Source organism: Geotrypetes seraphini, chromosome 2, assembly GCF_902459505.1.
Source record: "Geotrypetes seraphini chromosome 2, aGeoSer1.1, whole genome shotgun sequence".
NCBI lineage: Eukaryota > Metazoa > Chordata > Amphibia > Gymnophiona > Dermophiidae > Geotrypetes > Geotrypetes seraphini.
In genome coordinates, this window is record NC_047085.1 from 498,705,205 (window position 1) to 498,728,316 (window position 23,112).

At 42.6% G+C, this 23,112-nt stretch overlaps 1 protein-coding gene across 1 annotated transcript in view; it reads left to right on the top strand.

The window, feature by feature from the left end:
• Positions 1 to 23,112, top strand: part of LOC117354947 — a 60,964-nt gene that overhangs the window by 14,562 nt on the left and 23,290 nt on the right. Inside the window, exon 3 of the mRNA XM_033932908.1 lies at positions 18,506 to 18,625. Coding sequence (XP_033788799.1) covers positions 18,506 to 18,625 — 120 coding nt within the window. The remainder of the gene's footprint in view (positions 1 to 18,505; positions 18,626 to 23,112) is intronic.

Below are 23,112 nucleotides of genomic sequence, written 5' to 3' on the forward strand. Positions count from 1 at the left end.
GAAAGGGAAAAGATGTGAGAAGGGGGCTGGGGGGGGGCTAAAAAGGGGTTTGGAGCTGGGGCTGTAAAAAGGGGACATGTGAGGGAAAGAGGCTTTAAAGGGGGGCTCTTGGGTAAAGAGACCTGATGTAGGAGGCTGTTAAAAGAAGACAGTTCGGAGAAGAGGGCTGGAGCTTGGGACTGCAAAAGGTGAGTTGTGAGAGAAGGGGTTGAAAAGGAATACAGGTGTGATAAGGAGACTGGGCCTAGACACAGGGGAGGTAAAAGGAAGGGATAATGGAGGGGGAGCAGGCAAGGGGTGGTTGTGGACAGCCAAGGAAACCCCCCCCCCCAAAAAAAAAACACAGAAAGCGGCTAAGGAGAGAGAAAAAGAAATAAAGACAGACACACACACACATATATTCTAGCACCCGTTAATGTAACGGGCTATAAGACTAGTAGTTTTCCTTATTTTGTTCAGAATTGAAGTCAGGGTTACTTTGATCATTATTATTTGATTACCTTTATAAAACAGGCATAAAGTAGGAATAGTTTTGAAATCTTTATACTGTCGATCTTAAAGGATTTTCCCAAATAGGAATGCTGTGAGGATAAAGAATGAGCCTAACAAGTCATTAAAAGTGAGAAGAAAACTAGAATCAGGGAGACAGGACCAGTACTCGTTCTGCAGGAGGCAGCCTAGCTACCTCCCATGGTCAGTGGCAAAGAATATTAATGCTGGGTCTGTATATGGTCACCGGTACTAAATTTCAGGTTTAACTGCAAGCACTATAGATATAGCTTAGCCCATCAGCCAATGAAAACCCCACTAAATATCAGTGATTAGTGGTTTTAGCACTATTTAGCTGAATATTGGTCAGTCGGAGCATCTCTGAATCAGTTTCTTCAAATTACAGTCAGGCAAGCCTGTTTTTTATAGGGAAAATGTGTAACTAACTTGCAGAACCAATATCATGTAGTGGAAACTAGGTGTGATGGGTTACCCATCCTATCACAGGAAGAGAGATGTCCCTGGGGGAAAGCCCTAAATACAAAGACAACTTGGGTCTAAGAGTAGGTCTTGATAGGTCCCTGTTAGTATCAGGGTGGAGGGTTCAATGCTCTGCCAGCGGGTGGTAGTAGCGAGTTAGGGAAGCAACGTGGGAGGAGGCAGGAGCATTCCAAAACCCGCAGCACTAATCTAAATCAATTCCCTAAGATCTAGAGTTGACTAAATAATTCCTACTTTTGAATGAAGAGGACCTATTTTGCATATGGATTTGCATATTTTTTGAATGAAATGCATACACAGCGCTGTACATTTTTATATTTAATATACTGTCCCTGCTCAGAAGAGCTTACAGTCTAACTTGGACAGACAGACTTTATATATAAGGTTAGGGATGCAGAAGTGTTCCCCCTCCCCTTGCTGGGGAAGGTTAATTTAATATGAATGATGATTTTGCTGAAATGGCTGTATTTGTTCCAAAATGCAATTCAAAAATAGAGGGATCTCAATAATGCAATAAGCAAACACACCAAAATAGAGATCTAGAGATTACTATACATAACATACAAAATATTCAAAATGTACTGATTTAGAACATTTTGGAGGAATTTTTGCCTATGAATGATTGCCAGTCCCGATATATGTTAGCAGCATATGTAAAATATAACTGTACAAAGATGATGGACTTCTGAGGCTTTTTGCTCCCCTCTATTTTGGTGTGTTTGCTTATTGCATTTGTTCCAAACCATTCCTATATGTATGCTTATAAAAGACATCAATAAATTGAATATTTGCCCTGTTTTGCTGGGCACATAAAAAAAAACCCAAAGTTAAAATTCTGTTATATGGTGGGAGATTGGTACCAAGGGAGTTTAGGGGTTCCTCATATAAAACATTATAATTATGCTTGCCTACTTTGGCATGGAGGTGACTGGATATTACAGACTGAGAATTACAACCCAGGTTTGTTTGTTTTTTACTTGAAAAATAATTTTATTAACAGAGCAAAAATCAAAACCTCCAAATTGGTGCAAAAACAACAACATACATACAAAAAGTATTAACAAAGCAATAAACTCTGTCCCACCCAGAACTCCCCGAAACCTCCCAGATGAAACGAGAAACAACACTCTCCCCAGGTAAGTCCAATACAATAAGGGCAAGAAGGACCAAGTAGAGCAGAGAAAAACAGGAGCACTGACTGGGCTGACCGATCAAAAAGCAAGTGACTGCTGAGGACCAGTGCTCTCTCTGCCCCGACTTTCCTGCTTACCGTCCAGCCTCTGTGGTTTTAACCTGCAGGTTTAAAGCAGGGCTGCACTATGGTGTGTTCTGTTAAGTTCCAGAACACACCACAGTGCAGCCCCGCTTTAAACCCGTGGGTTCAAACCACTGGCTTTAAAAAGTAAAGGCCTCGGCCTAGAGGGAAAAAGTTGAAACGGGATGGGGGGAGGAGTCGAATTTTGATCTTCACATGTGGAGAGAGGAGAGTTCCCGGCCTGCGCTGTGCCACTGTGTGTCTATGTCCCGCTGAAAAGTGACCGTCCGAAATCACAATTGGCACTGGTACAGCAAGGGATCTTAGGATTCAGCCTACAATCATTCCCTCCAAAAGAGAGTCCAATGGTTACACAAGTCAGGGACTCTGGCTGAGGAGATTTTCACAGGGCTCCTTTTTTTTAAATTTGAATTTAATACATTAACAATATCATAAAGATATCAAGAAAAAAAGTTTCCATACACATTTTCAATACAACAAACCATACAACAAACAATCCTTTACAAGCCCACTAAAAGGGGAAAACATGTTGCTTATTAATCACCTAAATTTAAAGGAAAAACAAAGAAATGGGTTGAATTCCAAAGAACCCAAATCATTCCCTACTATATTTAGGACATGGACATACCTACCCTATTTTCTCAATAAAAAATGAAAGAGAAAGAATAGGAAAAGAAAAAATAAATCTCACTTCTGTTCACGTGTTGCAGTTGAATGGGATCCCAAAAAACGAATTCAGTATCTTGTATCTTAACCAAACATTTACAAGGAAACTTTAAATAAAATGATGCTTCAAGTGCTAATACTCTATTTCTCAATTTCAGAAATTCTTTCCTTCTAAGCTGAGTAGCTCTTGAGACATCTGGAAATATACTGACCAAATCCCCACAGAACTTGGTCAGTCTATTTTTAAAGTAAAGTTTCATTAACAACATTTTATCTGTCTCACTCATACATGTTAGAATCATTGTGGACCGAGTCTGTATAACATCTTGAGAGTCTTCTAAAAACTCTGTCAAGTTAACATCATCTGTTACCAGATGGTCCACATCCTGTACAGTTTCCTTTTTCTTCTGGGGAATGTAATAACAATTATTTATTGGAAAACTATCCGCATTGGGTAATCCCAGTATTTCCTTAAAATACTTTCTTAACAATATTTCTGGCAATAACAAATGGGTTACTGGGAAATTAACCAAGCGGAGATTCTTCCCCCGATGCATATTTTCTAACATTTCCATTTTCAAATGTAGTGACATGGAATCTTTTACAGCAGATAGTGAAACAGCTTGCAATGTGTTACTTTGTGTTTCAACCACACCTATTCTAGTTTCCAAACAATTTAAATTTGCGTCCACATTCTCAAACTTTTGAACCACAGATTGAGAAATCAGATGTTTGTATCATTGATTCTCTGAGAAACCCCTCAACTCTAGAAATACTTAACCAAAGATCCTTTAGAGCAGGGGTGTCCAATGTCGGTCCTCGAGGGCCGCAATCCAGTCGGGTTTTCAGGATTTCCCCAATGAATATGTATGAGATCTATTAGCATACAATGAAAGCAGTGCATGCAAATAGATCTCATGCATATTCATTGGGGAAATCCTGAAAACCCGACTGGATTGCGGCCCTCGAGGACCGACATTGGACACCCCTGCTTTAGAGTGATATCCTGTTTTTCCACAGCTAGTGGTTGTTCATCCACTACACTAGTAAACTCAAGTGGTTTAGGTATATCAGTAAACATCAATTTACTTGTTGAGGTGGATGATACCACAAGACCTGTGGAACTAGTGGGAGTTATATTCCCACTTATACCGGATATTGGATGAAGGGGGGGTGTCCTTTGTAGAGGACTCATCGATGCTCCGGATATGGGAGAATTCAAATCAGACACATTTTGTGCTGGAGAGTCTAAGGAAAAAGTCAAATGTCTATCCATAGGACCTGAGACAACAGGTGTTGAACTCTTAGATTTAACTTTCCTTATCCCCATAGTCAATTTAATTTATACGACCTGGTATCCTGCTCCACAGCTCCACGGTGCTCCAAGGGGCTCAGGGAGCCCCTTCGGCCACGCCCTGCGGTCTCTCCGCGGCTGCAGACCGCAATTTAAGGCAGAATCCGAGGCACAAAAGACGGACCCGGTGACGTCAGGGGTCCGTCCTTAAAGATGCCTGTCTGATTTTTTCAAGTAACTGCAGCTGCAGAGGGCTGGTCAGGGCAGCGATAACGATCCTCCGGCGTCCCAGATAGTAACAGCAACTGACTCCCCAGGGCTCCTTTCACTTTTCAGAACACTCTGTGCCTCTGACTGAAATGTCCAGGGAGGAAGGGGGGAACATTTAACTTTTCATATCAGGTTCAAATCACCGGAAAGCTCACACGGGGAGCATGCACAGACCATCTACGGGCAAAGAAGATGGTCTGCGCATGCATCAGGATCGCTCTCCAGCAATCCGTGCAGTCGGTTGGGGGTGTGACTCTGATCACCCCCATTTGCATGAAGACACGTTGTGAATTGGGTGCCTGGCAACCTCACGGAATGGATCGCTAACGGATCAGATCGGATCTGTAAGGTTAGTGAATCTAGCCAATAGTGTACTGTTGCAACTCTTGCAATGGGTGTGGAGATGATTAGTTAAGCATTTGAGAGAAGATTCGGGTGTGACAGTTCAGATTCCATTGCGGGGCAATTTATTATTTCAACCAGGAAATGAGAATGTGGCCTTTTTACATTTGGATAGGGAGAATGATGATATATAGTGAAGAGTAGGCGCCAGATGGGGGAAATAGGGTAGTTGGGGGAGAGGTCTAAACTCTAAAGAACGAGGATTGTCTTTTTATGCTATTTGTAATTCACTTAGAACATAAGAATTGCCGCTGCTGGGTCAGACCAGTGGTCCATCGTGCCCAGCAGTCCGCTCACGCGGCGTCCCTTAGATCAAAGACCAGTGCCCTAACTGAGTCTAGCCTTACCTGCCTACGTTCTGGTTTAGCAGGAACATGTCTAACTTTGTCTTGAATCCCTGGAGGGTGTTTTCCCCTATAACAGCTTCCGGAAGAGTGTTCCAATTTTCCGCCACTCTCTGGGTGAAGAAGAACTTCCTTACATTTGTAGGGAATCGATCCCTTTTTAACTTTAGAGAGAGTCCTCTCGTTCTCCCTACCTTGGAGAGGGTGAACAACCTGTCCTTATCTATCAAGTCTATTCCCTTCAGTACCTTGAATGTTTCGATCATATCGATCATATCAATTTTCACCAACTAATTTTAGATGGATTTTCAGCTTCAAAAGAAAACTAGTCCATTAGTTTTGAATGAAATCCCAGCTATAGGTAACCATTTACAATTAACTGTGAGCTCCTTTTACAAAGCTGGCTGCTGTGGTAAAATCTCTGATGTTCGTAGGAATTCTATGAGCATCGTAGATTTACTGCAGTGACCAGCAATTAAAAAACAACAACAAAAAACCAAACAAACCCTAACACAGCTTTGGGGGGGGGGGCATGTGTTTCTGTGATTAAGCGAAATTTGAAAACTTGACCCCCTAGTGGGTAAATTTCAGCATGCAAATACTTTTTACCCAGAGACGTTGTAAAATAAATACAGCTCTCTCTCACAGACTATAGTTGAAACATGATGTTATGTTTTAACTGCTTTAGATGAGCTAGAGAAGGATCTCAAAGTCCCTCCTCGAGGGCCGGAATCCAGTCGGGTTTTCAGGATTTCCCCAATGAATATGCATGAGATCTATTTGCATGCACTGCTTTCAATGCATATTCATTGGGGAAATCTTGAAAACCCGACTGGATTGCGGCCCTCCAGGAGGGACTTTGAGACCCCTGAGCTAGAGCTTTAATAGAAGCAGCATATAAGAAGGATGTTATAAATGTTTTAATTGTTATAGCAAAAGAAAAAATATATAAGGGTGGAGATATTGATAACTGCATTTTAGTTTAGTATATTAAAATTGGATATATCACTTGGCCTGTTGAGATTATAGTGGTGTATAATACAAAAATTGCATATTTTCCTGTATGTCATAGCAATTCCTTTTTCATTTCACTTATACTTTTTTAAAAATAATTATTGGTTGTATTCTTTTTTGGTATGATTAATTATATTAAAATTCTATATTATGTTAAAATTAAAATCATACAGAAGACAATCGTACCAGTCCACAACTGTCCCTGAGAAGCAACCCTAAAAGAAATGAGTTTTCAGTAATACTTTAAATCTCTTCAAGCTACTCTCAACACCAACAGGGGGCGTTCTATAAACAGCGCTGAAAAAATTGGCACAGAATGCTAAATGGTGCTCCAAGTTGAACGGTGTTTATAGAATAGCAGATAAACCCAAGATCTATGCCTAACTCGGCATTTGGCATGGAAATGGGGCCCCACGCACAATTTTTTTGCAACGCTGACGCCCCTCCCCTGGCCATGCCTAATTTTGAATTGCCTAATGGGTATTTAGATGCAGAGAGTTATAGAACAGGGTGTAGGCAGATGCCTGTGCAAATCCCAATTATTGTCCATTAACTGCAATAAGGCTTATCAGTTAATTCAGATGCAGGTGCATCTTGGCTTCGTGCCGAAATTACATATGGAATCCGAGGGGCAGTGCTTGGAAGTTGATTCCAAAGACAAGGAGCCAACCTCAAAATAGGCAGACTTCTGTGCCACAATGGGTTCTAGATGGATGATGGATCACCAAAGATCTAAGAGCACACGGCAGCAACAATAATATAAATTATGTTATGGAAATAAACTAAACTAAACTAAACCTTAAGTTTATATACCGCATCCGCTTCACGGAAGTGGAGCTCGGCACAGTTTACAAGAGCTTAAAATATAAGAAGAGAAAGGAAAAGGTTTACATGAGCTTATATATAGAATGGAAGAGTAAAGGGGAAAATAGAATTACATGTTAGAGAAGAGCCAAGTTTTCAGTTGCTTGCGGAATAGTTGGAGAGAGCCCAGGTTCTGCAACGGGATAGTAAGGTCGTTCCAGAGACCTGTGATTTTGAAGAGAAGAGATTTTCCCTGTTTATATCTTTGGGCGGGTCTGGTGGAGCAGGACTCGAGGAGTTAAAGGATAGTGGGATTAGGGGAGGAAGGATGCCGTGAATGATCTTAAAAGCCAGGCAGGAGCATTTGAAATGGATTCTGGAAATCACTGGGAGCCAATGAAGATTGGACAGGAGTGGGGAGACATGGTCAGATTTGTGTTTTGCAAAGATCAACTTGGCTGCAGTATTCTGGATAAGCTGGAGTCTTTGAAGACTTTTTTTTGTTAGGCATAAGTAAATGGCATTGCAGTAATCAAGTTTGGAGAGGATGATGGATTGGACGAGGACGGCGAAATGTTTTTGGGGAAATCCTGAAAACCCGATTGGATTCCGGCCCTCGCAGACCGGAGTTGCCCATGTTTGGGTTAAGCACTCTTCACTTACACCAGGGGTGTCAAAGTCCCTCCTCGAGGGCCACAGTCCAGTCGGGTTTTCAGGATTTCCCCAATGAATATGCCTGAGATCTATTTACATGCGCTGCTTTCATTGTATGCTAATAGATCTCATGCATATTCATTGGGGAAATCCTGAAAACCTGATTGGATTCTGGCCCTCGAGGACCGAAGTTGCCCCACTCTTCACTTACGCTATTAGAAGCTATTGGCCTATTTTATAACGTGTGCATATTAGTCAAAATCCCACCTTGTGACTGTCCCCAGGAATCCCTCTGCCGATGTGGACTAAATGTGCAGTTTAAGCTTTAATTGAATTTGATTGACTGCAAGTTGTCAATAGCAAAGCAGTTTACAAGTGCTTCAATATAAGGGTGAAAAGATACACAAGGGCCCATAGGGCAAGTATACAAGGATAACAAATAAAATAAGTAATACCTAACCAAAATACTATACAAGGGAGCAAAAGGAAGAAAGGGAAAGGAAACCGGAACTGAGCCAGAACTGCTGATGTGCACTTGACACAAACCTGCTTCACTGACACTTTACCCCCTCCCCCCTGCCTTTTAATGTGCCTCTATAAATGTGTGCACACCCTGAGTCCGTTTCTGCATATAAAACAGAATTCTACATGTAAAAATCCGTATACAATTACCTCGTGTTTTACATACACAACACGGCTCTTATAAAATTGTGGAGGTGACTGTATGCGTGCAAGTCTTCATGTCTGCAAGAGCAGAAGTGAGTCATTTGCTTCCCCCCTACTCAAACCATTACTTCTGAACATTCCACTTTCAGTTTAAATCTCCCTCCGGCAGCTGCAGCGTTTCCCTCAAGCTGTCTTCATAGTCTTTCGTATTTGGAGGTAAGTTACCTTCTTCTAGTTGTGTTAATGTAAATGCATCCAGTTAATGGGAGTGTGTGGTGCAGTGGTTAGAGCTACAGCCTCAGCACCCTGAGGTTGCGAGTTCAAATCCCGCACTGCTCCTTGTGACCCTGGGCAAGTCACTTAATTCCCCATTGCCCCAGGCACATTAGACAGAGTGAGAGCCCACTGGGACAGTTAGAGAAACATGCTTGAGTACCTAAATAATTTGTAATCCGCATAGAATTGCAGGATTAAAAGTATTATGATAATATGTATTAAGCTCCTCTGAGCATAGAAACTCACAAGAGAGTTCAAGGGAAGTCATTTGTGTCCCCTCCCTGTGACTATTGGACTTATAATGACAGATAGAGAAATGCTGCAGAATCTGAATTTGTTATGCAATACCTCTGGGTCTTTTTGTTATTCTTTTCTCTTTGAAATCTTTTCTGCAATCAGGGATGCCTGTTTTGTCTTTATAACAGATAAACAGGAATTTCTATTAAAGTGGAGGCAAATAAATGCATTTAGAAGTAATGATGGCATGAAGAGGGACCGCGCCCACAAAACCCTCAGAAAACAACAACCAAAAAAAAAAAACATCTAAAGTAAGGCAATGTAAAAGAGCAAAACAAAAGAATCAGAGACAACGATGAGAAAGCCAGGACACAGCACGCTTCCTCTTATTAATTATGTGTTGGCTCTTAAGCAAATTAATATCAACACCATAGAGCAGCAAAGGGTCTGGAAATGTGAAATAATGCATCTTCAGTGAAATTATGTAAAGAATATATAGCTCTTTTATTGGTAGAGGATTGGTAGGTTACATATTGGATTGGCTGAGGGCAGAGCCAGGGCTAGGGTAGCTGGAAGACCATTAGACCCAGCCTCTATTCACTGTATTGTGTCTCTCAAACAATAAAGCAGTTGCAACTTGAGTAGCCAAAAGGGAAGGGTAAATGGAGAGGGGATGGGATTTGATACACCAATCAAAACGGTTTACAAATTATATACAGACACTTGTACCTGAGACAATGGAAGGTTAAGTGACTTACCCAGAATCCTCAGGCCGTGGATATTACCCAATGGTTATATCTCCACAACTATTTATAGGATATTCCAGCAAAGGTTCTTAAAGTAACAATTTCTGGGTAATTTTCTGCTTTATTCCCCTTCTCTATGTAGTCTCAACGTATTGGTGGACCTTTCCAGAGAGAAATCTAGAGCAGGGATCTCAAAGTCCCTCCTAGAGGGCCGCAATCCAGTCGGGTTTTCAGGATTTCCCCAATGAATATTCATTGAAAGCAATGCATGCACATAGATCTCATGCATATTCATTGGGGAAATCCTGAAAACCCGACTGGATTCCGGCTCTCGAGGACCGACTTTGACACCTGTGATCTAGAGCAGTGATTCCCAACCCTGTCCTGGAGGAACACCAGGCCAATCGGGTTTTCAGGCTAGCCCTAATGAATATGCATGAGAGAGATTTGCATATGATGGAAGTGATAGGCATGCAAATTTGCTTCATGCATATTCATTAGGGCTAGCCTGAAAACCCGATTGGCCTGGTGGTCCTCCAGGACAGGGTTGGGAACCACTGATCTAGAGGATTGAAAGAGGCTGAATTCTTCTTCATCTAGATTACGAAATATCTCCTTTTCATCTACTCCTTGCAGACAGTGTCGGAAGACAGGATCCGTGGAAGAAATCTAGCAGCTTGTTATACTTTGTGGCTGGCTCTCCATACTCCTCAGTTCTCCAGGTGAGTGACTTTATTAGTCCTGGACTGGGTTTTCCCCACTAAAGAGGATTTTGGAGGTTAATAAAAATGGTTAATTCCCCAACATAGTTAGAGAATGACACGGGGAGAATGAAACTTTGTCCTCGTCTCCATGAGCTTGGTCCCCATCCCTGCCATAAACTCTGTCTGATCCCATCCACAGAAGCTTCGAATAGTTATGATTTTTTATTGAAATCACTGTATTAAAGTATAAAAAGAAACAATATTCATAAATATTCATAAACAATATTATAAAATTGTCATTTTATAAATCACAAATAATACAGAACAAGAATCAACAAAATCCCCGTCTTCCCTCCCCTTCATAAATATCCCCTCCATTATTGAGAAAATTGAGCACGCCAAATTACTACGAATGCTACTTAGAAAATTCATGCTAACAGAATACAGTGGTACCTTGGATTACGAGCATAATCCGTTCCAGGAGCATGCTCGTAATCCAAAATGCTCGTTTATCAAAGCGACTTTCCCCATAGGAAATAATGGAAACTCGTTTTGATACGTTCCACCCCCCCCCCCCCCCCCGAGAACTGGCATTGCTCCCCCCGAAGGCCACCCCTGCGATCCGGCACCCTCCCCACCACGATCCGGCACCCCCCCCCGTAATTGGGCACCTCTCTGCCGCGATTGGGCACCCCCGCTGTGATTGGGCACCCCCCGCCGCTTCTTACCGTTATCTGGGCCTGGGCACTGGCACCGGCATGCCCAGTGCGTTGGTGCTGGTGCCTGAAGATCTGCCTCCTCTTCTTGCTGGGCCTTGAGCATCTGCGCATGCTCAAGGCCTGCGAGTTCACCAATGTGTCTCTTGCCCCCCCCCCTCTTTCCTCTTTCCCTTCGCTGTGTCTAGTATTTCACTTTCCCTTCCTTCATCATCTTGGTTCAGCATCTCTTTCCTTTCCCTTCTCTCTCCTCCTTCCTGCAAGTCCAATGCAAGTCCAACCTCTCTCTTTCTTTCCTCCCGCTCCAGTCAGTGCCCCCACACATACACAGGTGCTTCCCCAATCACCTCTCTCCATTACTTCCAGCTCCAGTCACCTCCCTGCTGGTCTAGCACCTCTCTCCCTTTCCTTCCTTTCAGCTTCAGCCTCCTCCCCCCCACACACACACATACATAGGTCTAGCATCCTGCAGATCCAACTCCTCTGTCCTTCCCTCCAGCTCCTGAAAGACCCCAATGCAGGGATATTAAAAAAGTTGAAGCTAGGCCAATGTATCAACATATCCAAGCCTCACGAGAGGCAGCAACTTAATTATCAACCACCCCTCTCCTTCCTTGATCCAGCATCTCCCCCTGGACAGTAGCCAGTTTCTCTCCCTCTCTCCTAATCACATTCTACATTCAAAATTTTCTTTGAGGTCACCTGTAGAAGCAACCATTCAGTCAGATTATCAACACCGACCTCCAGAGCTTTCAGACTGCTGGTAGCTGCTCTACCAGAAACAGGAAGTTGTTGGAGAGGGGGTGGGGTGCAAGATAGGGAACACTCCAAGGCTGGTTACCACAAAGCTGAATGAATTGCTGCCATCGCTGGCTACCTCAAAGACAAGTTTGAAGGTAGGAATGGGGATGGGGGGAGCTGAGGGACCAACACCAACCTCCAGAGCTTTCAGACTGCTGGTAGCCGCTCCACCAGAAACAGGAAGTTGTTGGAGAGGGGGTAAGGTGCAAGACTGGAAACACTGTGGAGCTTGTTACCGCAAAGCTGAATGAATCGCTGCTGCCGCTGGCTACTTCAAAGACACGTTTGAAGGTAGGACTGGGGATGGGGAGCTAATGGAGAGAAAAAGTTGTGGGACCGTGGGCAGGCAGGGAGAGAAGGTGTGATGCCAGATTTTAGCTCCTTCAATGCATATGAAAAGCGAAGGTCGGTGTGTGAGGGCAGCTAAATGTGTGTGCTTGGTATCTCTGAAACTAGCAAAGTATTTGCAGTTGGGAGTTGTACATGTTACCTGAGGAGTCGAGATGGCACTTGTAAATCAGACTGCTTCTGTGTGGTCACATGTAATTCCTTGTAAGAACATGAGAATAGCCTTACTGGGTCAGACCAATGGTCCATCAAACCCAGTAGCCCGTTCTCACGGTGGCCAATCCGGGTCACTAGTACCTGGCCAAAACCCAAGGTGTAGCAATATTCCATGCTACCAATTCAGGGCAAGCAGTGGCTTCCCCCATGCCTTTCTCAATAACAGACTATGGACTTTTCCTCCAGGAACTTGCAGGCAGAGTACATTGTAATTTATTTTTCTGGTTTCTGGGATCACAGAAAGGTTTGTTCCATGCACTGTTACTGCAGGAGCAAGGCTTTTTAATGCTCCCTTTTGCAACATTGGCAAGCAGATGCATGCAGTAAGGGGGGGTGTTTCTTTGGTGTATGGGATTGTTTCTTCGCTTGCTCTCCCTTTACAACATGAGGAACAAATACATGCGGGAGGGGGGGCAACAAAAGACAAAAAAAAGGACACATGACCCCACCCACACTCCACCCACAGCCCCGCCTAAACTCTACCCACAGTCCCGCCCAGACTCCACCCAATTCCTTGGTCCTCCGCTGACTAAACACGGAGAGCTGCTGATCAGACAGGGAGAGAGAGCATTAGAGTCTAACACAGAGAGCATGGAGGGCTAGAGTTTCAGCAGACACTAGGAAGCATCCCATAAAACACATGGGGAGCTGGAGGACTCATTCTTAAAGGCACGGATGCATAAACCTGCCACTGTCAGGGCACAAATATTAAACATAGGGTTACCATATTTGTGAAGACAAAAAAGAGGGCATGGCCACGCCCCAACCCTGCCCTTGGCCATGCCACTAGTTCCGCTCCAGCTCATTCCTAGCTTCGCCCCACCACGCCCCTAAGCGGTTGCCTACTGTGTGCATTCAGGACTGTAGCAAGCTATAATTGCACCCCATCCTTTCTTGCACTGCCCCACCCTCTTCCCTATGATATATCAGGCATTCAATTGTGAGTTTTGTACTTTATTCAAAATTTAAAATACAATCTTTTTTTCTACTTTTCTACTTATGTTGGTCTGTCTCTGCTTTCCTCTGTCTTCTCTTAACTCTTGTACCAGGGTTTAGTGTTCATTTGTCATTTTTCTCTCTCCTGTCTTCTTCATCTCCTCTACTACATCCATCTCTAACATTGGGTTTTTTCCTCTCAGTGTTCTTCAGTTTATTTTTCTCCCTCTTTTCATTCATTCTTATTCTACAGTCTTCAATTTCCCTCTTTTTACTGTCTACCTACAGCTTTCCGTCTCTTGTCTCTCAAATCACACTTCTCATTTCCCTTCCTCTTATTCTGCAGTCTTTCACTAACTCTACCCTCTATCCCCTTCCATCCAACATGTCCTTCTTTCTCTCCCCCCACCATGCCCTCATCACCTCACACTTAGATTACTGCAGCTCGCTACTCTCAGGTCTGCTCTGCCATCTTTCTCCCCTTCAATCTGTCCAGAATTCAGCTGCACGACTCATATTCCATGAGAGTCACCATAATCACATTATCTCTCTCCTAAAGTCACTTCATTGGCTCCCCATCCGTTTCTGAATACAATTCAAACTCCTCTTACTGACTTACAAATGTATTCACTCAGTTGCCCCCTCACTATCTCTCTTCACTTATCTCCCCCTATGTTCTCGCCTGTGAGCTCCGCTCAGCTGATAAGTTCCTCCTATCTATGTCCTTCTTCTCCTCTGCCAACTCCAGGCTCCATCCCTTCTATCTTGCTGCACCGTATTCCTGGAACAAACTGCACAAATCCCTATGGCGTGTTCCATCACTGCCAGTGTTCCAGTCCAAGTTAAAAGCCCAGAGAGCTAAAGGTTCAGATGCTCTTAGGAATTCTATGAACATTGGAGCAGCGTTGGAGCATTTAGCACTCTGGACTGTGGTAGAAACCTCTACCACAGCTTAGTAAAAGCAGGGGGGGGGGCAGGGTAGGATTAATTTGTCGAGGGCCCCTAGGCACACAAGTACACTGGGCCCACCATGCGCCCAGGCGGAAACAGGAAGCTGCGTCAGAGGGAAGCTTTGGGCAAGCAGCACCACTTGCAAAATTACAGTTCCCGTTGCCTTTCTTACCCATGTTGCTTGCTTGTCTTACTTTCCGTCGATTGGGGGGGGGGCGCGCGTTGCTGATCGGGGGGGCCTGCATTGCCAATCGATGCTGGAGGGGCCCATTGCCGTTTGGAAAAAAACAATGTTAATGCCATCCTTCATCGGACCCCCTGACCATTTCGGGCCCTAGGCACGTGCATACTGGGCCTATTGGTTAATCCTGACCTGGGAGGAGGGGGGGTTGGGTTTCCCTGGTTGTCAGCCTAGTGCTCTAACCATTAGGCTACTCCTGAGGCAATGGAGGGTTAAGAGACTTGCCCAAGGTCACAAGAGCCTTAGTGACATTTGAACCCTGGCTTCTCTGACTAATCCGTTGCTCCAAGCAAAGGAGTCAGCTCTGTGGGTGCTATGGATGCTTGAGCACCCCCAATAGTGAACAAACTTCTTGATTTTGTCCAGTGAGAAGTAATTTTCATTGGGTTTAGCACCCCCAATAATTTTGAAAAGTTGACTCCTATGGCTCCAACCACTAGGCTACTTCTAGGGCTTTGGCATGGGCATCAGACGCAAGTTTGGGTGGAGTAGGAATCAGTAAAATTGTAACGACTCCAGCTTCAAAAGAAAACCTTAAATTTACAGTGCATTATAATGTTACATAGTAGCATAATAAATGACAGCAGGTAATGAATGACCTGAATGGTCCATCCAGTCTCCCCAACAGTCATGCTCATTAATTCACAATTAAATTGTCTTTCTTTGGTATTTCTAGGACATAGACCACAGAAGTCTGCCCAGTACTGTCCTTAGGTTCCAACTACTGGAGCTGCCTTCGAACCCACTTCAGCCTATCCAAATCATCTTGTTATTTGCAGGACACAGACCATAAAAGTCTGCCCAGCCCTGTCCTCATGTTCCATATTACTAGCGTTTCCATTGAAGCCCTCTCCAGCCCATCCTAAACCAAACTTCCATATACAGGACATAGGCCATGCAAGTCTGCCCAGTCCCTGCCTTAGATCTTCAAATCTGGAGACATCATCTAAGCACCACTTGACACATCAAACATACATGCAACCATTTAAGTTTTGCCTTTTACACTATTCATTTTCTCATTAGAGATCCTCTGCGTTCATCCCATACTTTTTTAAATTTCATCACCGTTTTCATCTCCATCACCTCCCTCTCTATGAAAAAGAACTTCCTATATCAAGAAAACCTTTGGTACCAGTGGCAATCTCCACTCCTTCCATGTGAATCAGCTAGAAACTGATGAAGTTTAACATGTAATCCGCTATTTATAAATTTCCTTTATGATTTCTTTCTTCTGATCCCTGTTGATTTCAATGTCTTGCCTCAGGTCTCTTAAAGATTTCCTTTTTAATGAAGTTTAAATAATGTTACTCATTAAAACATGGGAAATTTATTTTTGAATATTTAATTTCAATTGTAACCTTATTTTCTGGCCAAGATTTATGCTTGTAAAAATTGGAAATTTGAATAAATATATAAATAAATAAAAAAGAACTTCCTGTATCATTTTAAACTTATATAAGTATAAAGCATTTCCCCCTAAATCAGAGTACTGGTAAATATAAAATTAAATTTACCAGTACTTTAGATCGGTGACGGGACTAAATTGCGCGAGACAACGGCGCGCCGACAACTGAGCGCAGACAACTGAACGCAAGGTTGACAGCGTGCCGAAGAAAAGCACTATTTTAAAGGGTTCTGACGGGGGGTGTTGGTGGGGAACCCCCTTATTTTACTTAACAGACATTGCGCTGGCGTTGTGGGGGGTTTGGGGGGGTGGAACCTCCCACATTATACTTAAAACTGAACTTTTTCCCTAAAAAACAGGCAAAAAGTTTGGTTTCAAGTATAATGAGGGGGGTTACAACCCCCCAAATCCCCCACAACGCCAGCGCGATGTCTGTTAAGTAAAATAAGGGGGTTCCCCACCAACACCCCCCGTCAGAACCCTTTAAAATAGTGCTTTTCTTCGGCGCGCCGTCAACCCTGCGCTCGGTTGTCGGCACGCCGTTGTCTCACGCGATTTTGTCTATGAACCCTTTAGATCCAGAGCAGAAAATTTAAAGCCTAATATCAGTAGGAATAGAAAAATAGAGGAGTCAGAGTTGAAGGTTTGGTGTACCGACTCCACAGCCATGGTTACTTCCTCCACTTTCTAGATCAGCGTCTCTCAAATTTTTTTTAGCTCCGGCACACTAAACGAAACAAATGTTTTTTGCAGCACATTATAACTGAAATTATAAAATTGCAAAACCAACAAAAATTAAATTTGAGAGTTATTTATTTAAAGTTCTTTAAGCTATTTATGGGTAATTATAGCAATGGTGAAACTAAAGTAGATAGAATTGCTAATCAATGTGATGGATATGCTTGTTTTTGAGTGCAAATTAACTCAAAATGTGGCTCGACAGTCAACAAGCAAACACGCATTTCATCATCTACTATCTATAATTGTTCTCTTTTTTTCAATTTAATTTCTGTTAGAGCTGAAAAACCAAGCTCGCATAGATAAGAAGATCCAAACAGTAACAAAGCCTTGACTGCTTTGTTGCATAAAAAAAATAAAAATAAAATTACTTGCCATTAGTTTTCAAGGACCAATCATGTCAAAGAATGATGCTTGTCTGGGCAGTTGTATCCTTACGTACACTGATGCTCATAACATTGACAGACTCTTGCGTACGCAACGTACATTTTATCTATTCTAGTGTATACTTATGAAGGAAAATTTTAAAAATAAAGTAAAATCCTGGAATCTCTTGTGGCACACCCAGAATCGCATCGGGCACCCCACTGTGCCATGGCACACAGTTTGAGAGACACTGGTCTAGATTAGAGAATGACATGGGGAAAAAAATTTATCACCGTTCCTGCCCCATCCCCGTGAGCTCGTCCCCATCCCTGCCCCATCCCCATGAGCTCAGTTCCCGTCCCTGCCCCGTCCTCACGAGCTCAGTCCCTGTCCTGCCAACTGTCAGATCCATTTGCATAAGCCTCAAATTGTTATGATTTTATACTGAACTTATTTTATTAAAGTATAAAAAGAGACAATATTCCATACAATTGTCATTTTATAAATACAAATAATGCAGAGCACGGATCAACAAAACCCCTGTCTCCCCTCCCTTTCACAAATATCCCCTCCACTATTGTGAAAACTGAACAAACCAAATTAGTACAGAATACTTCAGTCACACATGGCAAGAATAGTGTTAGGGGAGAGCAACTAGGGCAACTGCCCCCTGGTCAGAGAGAGAGCCCTAAGCCAGCTGGAAGCTAAAGAAGCACAGCCTGGACTTTGCGGTCCTCAGTTATGTCTAAAACCAGCTCTAACAGGATATATATTTCAAATCTGAAATATTCTAATCATAAAATATAAAATAATTTTTTTTTTTTCTTTTTGTTGTCTGGTAATTTTATTCTTCAAATCACATTGGTCTCAGGCTTTGGTTTTAGGTTCCTTCTGTCTTCATCATGGCATGGCTGGCTCCTGAAGGTAAAATAAGTGCAAGAGGAGCTGGGGAGAAGATGCCGAGTCTGACACGGGCGCAATATTTTTTACCACAGAAGTAAGTCTTTTCACCGCTCTTAAGGGGCGGTAAAAGGACTTGTCCCCATTCCTGTGGGGCAGGGAAAGGTCTTGTCCCCATTTCTGTGGTAAACCAGTTGCACATGTCTCCATTCCTGCAGATTTACTGCAGTAAACGGTCCCCATGTCATTCTCTAGTCTAGATCTTTGCTCCAATCATCAGGAATGAGCTAAAAATTATCTGGCCTAAATACACAAATACATTTCAGGTTGCATTACTATCGTGATGTGGTGGCTGATCAGCCTAATGTTGTAAAGTAAAAGGATGGGGTTGGGTGAGGAGGAAGACAGGTCACAAATGTGTATAGGTACTGGATTTGCTAACGTTTTGAAATATGAAACAACACTTGGCAGCTTGCATCTAGTAATGTATTACTGCCGACCAACTCCTGTTCAATTATTTAATATTGTCTGAATTATATTTTAGGTCTGGAACAGTCCAGGACCATGGCCTCTTTTGAAAACAATGTCACTGAAATGCCAACTCTGGGCCGTCCTTTCCAGCTTGGAATGCTGTATGACTGTCGCTCTGACACTCTTATTCCAGGTAAAAAGTTTGTGTAACATATAACCGCTTAGGCAAAGCTAAGTTGAAATTATTTAAGTTTGCATCCATTTTTCTCTGAAGACAAGTAGCCTAGCAGTCCTCACAAGTGGGTAACATCCTCTAACAGAGTCTGGGATGAGCACTGTAAAACAAAGCTTAAGTTTCCCAGAATGCCCTACTGAGCATGTGTGGAAGTTGCTGCATCGGCACTGTCATGTGGAGTGGGTTCCACATGACATCCTGGCTGATGTAGTTATTCCATGTGTCTGTGTAAGTTTGTTGGGGTTTAAAAAAAAAAATAAATCCTATTTTGATTTGCACATGGCCATGGCCTGCATGAAAACTGGTGCATTCAGTGACATCAATCAAAATTTGTACCATAGAGCCATTAGATTTTGACTGAGAAACAGAAGAAATCCACTAACTTCAGGAAATGTGTCCCATGAGGAAAGATGAAAAAATTAGATGACGACACCTATTATTTATGTATAGAAGACCTCTCAAATAATGGGCGGAGGGTTGAGCCCAGAGATGGGTTGCACAACAATTACAGTAGGGACTGTGGCAAAATTCTATTAACTCTTGAAACAATCCTCTTGTAATGCACTACCATAATTCCTTTGTACAGAGATTAAGTGAACAGGCACACACTCCTCTGGAAGATTCACAAGAACAGCTGTTTAATTTCTTTCTCATCACTTCCTCATACAGAAGAACTCCCTATACAGCTGGAGGAAGTCAGACTGTATTTAGAGGGTCTGATTTGCAATCTAAAGACTAGAAGCCTCACGAAGCTAAGGGGATTTACCAAGGGAAACTGGTAGAGGTTCAGTCTCAGTTTCATGGTCAGCCCAAGGGATTGGTGTAGTACAGATGTGATTGAGGAATTGGATTACCTGCATAAGGTGTATTGACTATGGGAGGAGAAAGAACCCTTCTAGAGTCAACCAGTAGAGGTTAAGGACCAACCCCCAAGATCAGTGTAATGAGTTGGAGAAGGCTCACCTCTATATTGCAGATATTTGAAATATTTATATTCCACCTTACATCCAAAGTAGATTACAATAAAAACATACAAAATATCATCAAAACACATACACATATACAAAACAAATACCTTTAGATTGCACATAAAATACTGTGTCATTATTTCAGCCTGAATACTCTTGCACAAAATAAAACGTTTTCAACTGTTGTTTGTTTTTTTTAACCTAAGAGATAGTAGGACTAAGCCTTAGATAACTAGTGAGTCTGTTCATTAACCATATGCCAGCCAATGAAAAAGCATGAGAGCAAATTTCAGCATAATGAAAATCTACAACAGATGGTAACACTAACTGTTTGGATGCTCCAGATTGCAACTCTCGTGAAGGTTCATAAAACTGCAAAACTTTAGAAATACTGTATAAACAAGTACATCTCCATAAAAGCATTGAAAAATCAATGACAGGATTTTATACTTCACTCTATACAACATTGGTAATCAGTGCAAAGCTTTCAATATAGGAGTAATATGTGATGATTTGGGTACCTTTGCAAATAACCCTGCCACTGCATTTTGAATCACTTGCAATGCATGAAGGCAAAAAGAAGGTAGGTCCAAATACAATGAGGTACAATAATCCAGCCACAACTATACTAAACTCTGGACCACTATGCAAAAATTGAAACCAGAAAGCATTGGTTCAATTTCTCAATAGACTTAGCTGGTAAAAAGAATAATTTTTATATGCAAAGTTATTGAAATTATGAGAGCAGAAGAAACTCCTCCAAGCAGGATGCAAAGAAAATATACGAAAAAAGCCCTATAAACTATTCAAAATGTAACAACCAGACTTATTTTCTCAGCCATTAAATATGACAAAGTGACACCCCTATACTCTGAACTCGAAGCAAGGTGCATTTTTAAACTGATCTTTCTAATCTTCCATAGCGAAACATCAGATTGCATGTTGAATTTAATAGAAATATCATCCAATGACAAATACAACCTGATCAACAACCATATGAGAATAAAATTCCCAAATCCTAGAAGAATCAGATACAAAACTACTCACTACAATCTTCCCATACCTGACATAAAAATGGTGGAATCCTTAACCAGCACAATTGAGGAACACTGCCTCCTACCAAATTTTTTTAAAGGTCTAAAATCCTATTCGGAAAATATCTTAAACCCCCCTCCCCCCCAACAACAGGCTATGACCAACAGAAACCAAACAAGAAGCAAACCACCTCTCCCATCTTGATAGATATAAAGCTCTCTACATACCCATCACCCCACAAACCAGGAAAATGGCACTCATACCAGAACCCGTAATGTCAGTGTCTAATAAATAAACTGAGTGCCTTTGGGATGGGCCCCAAAGTGATGGGCTGGGACAGGAACTGGTTGAGTGGAAGATGATAGATGATAGTGGTCAATGAAGAGCGCTCTGAGGAAAGGGATATTACCAGTGGTGTGCCTCATGGTTCTGTTCTTTTTAATATTTTTATAAGTGATATTGCTGAAGGGCTGTCAGGTAAGATTTGCCTCTTTGCGGATGATACCAAAAGAGTAGACACTCTGGATGGTGTGAATAACATGAAGAAAGACCTAGTGAAACAAAGAATGGTCTGAAATTTGGCAGCTAAAATTTAATGCTAAGAAATGAAAGGTCATGCATTTGGACTGCAAAAACCCAAAGGAATGGTACAGTTTAAGGGGTGAAAAACTCAGGTGCATGACAGAAGAGCGGGACTTGGAAGTGATTGTATGTAATGATCTTAAGGTGGCCAAACAGGTTGAAAAGGTGACAGCGAAAGCTTGAAGGATGGTAGGGTACATAGGAAGAGGTATAGCCAGTAGGAAAAAGGAGGTATTGATGCCCCTGTATAAAACTTTGGTGAGACCTCATTTAGAATATTGTGTACAATTCTGGAGGCCGCACCTTCAAAAAGATATAAAAAAGATGAAGTCGGTCCAGAGGAAGACTACTAAAATGGTGCATGGTCTTCATCGTAAGGTGTATGGAGATAAACTTAAAGATCTCAATTTGAATACTTTGGAGGAAAAGCAGGAGAGGGGACCTATGATATAGACGTTTAAATACCTATGTGATATAAATGCACATTAGTCAAATCTCTTTCATTTGAATGGAAGCTCTAGAATGAGAGGGAAGAGGATGAAGTTAAGAGGTGATAGGCTCAAAAGTAATCTAAGGAAATGTGTGGAACAGTCTGCCGGATGTACAGACTAGATGGGCCATTAGCCTTTACCTGCCATCATGTTTCTATGTTTCTAACACCAGATATGGCCAACCTTCTCTCCAAACCATATACCATAATCATACGCCTACACAAACACAAACCAAGATATCTATGTCATGAACCCTAATAAATAATGTAAATCCTAGACATGTCCAGGCACTTCTAAATTGTAAATCACATTGAACTTCTTCTGGGGTATACTAGCGATCCATAAATAATAATAATAATAATTTTTATTTTGTATACCGCCATACCCCAGGCAGTTCTAGGCGGTTCACAGCAGTTAGATTCAATACAAACAGTGCAGTTGCAGTTGATAACAAAAAAGATGAACAAAGCAATTATAAAAGTTAACATGCTGGTTATACGTCTACAATTTAAGTGAAGGGAACAAAAATATATGCATATGTACAAAAAGTACGTGCAATAAGGACATGCTATTCAAAACAAGAAGCAGCCTACTTCCATGAATGTGGGGGCAGAACAGTGGGTATAGACATAGGCTGAGCTTAGGCAGGGTATATAGTTATATGCAGTGGCATACCAAGGGAGGGGGCGTTACACCCCGGATGCATGCCCCAAGGGCATGCACATCTGGCCACCCTCCCTATTCTGCCAGTGCTGCTTTCCTTAACCAGCAGTTGCGCAGGAACTTTAAATCAGGGGTGTCCCCAGCCCAGCTTGTGCTCCCTTCGGTGAGTGTTTAGTTTTTGGCCGGCTCCCCTGCAGCAGTTTTTCCGCTCAAAGCCACAGCCGTCGGCTACTTGCGTGATCCACGGCTGCATCGGAAGCATTCCCTCTGATGTCATGACGTCAGAGAGAAGGCTACTTATGCAGTTGCAGATTGCACGAAGTGTCGACGCCCGCGGCTTTGAATGGAAAACCGGCTGCAGCATGAAACCAGCCAGAAACGCTGTTGCTGCACAGGGCAGGGAAGAGAAATGTTGCTGCTGCTGCACAGGGAAGGGAGGGGGGAGAAAAATGCTGCTGCTGCACAGGGAAATGGTGGGGAAAAATGCTGCTGCTGCACAGGGAAGGGAAGGGGGAGAGAGAAATGCTGCTGCAGCACCCAATTGGGGAAAAACAGGGAAGGTGGGAGAAGGAAGACAAGGGAGAGGAACCAGAGATGCCAAGTCCATGGGAAAGAGGGAAAGGAAAGAAGATACCAGACCATGGAGGGGGAGGGAGAGATGCCAGGGTATGGAGGGAGGGAAGGAGACAGATGCAAAACCAGGGGA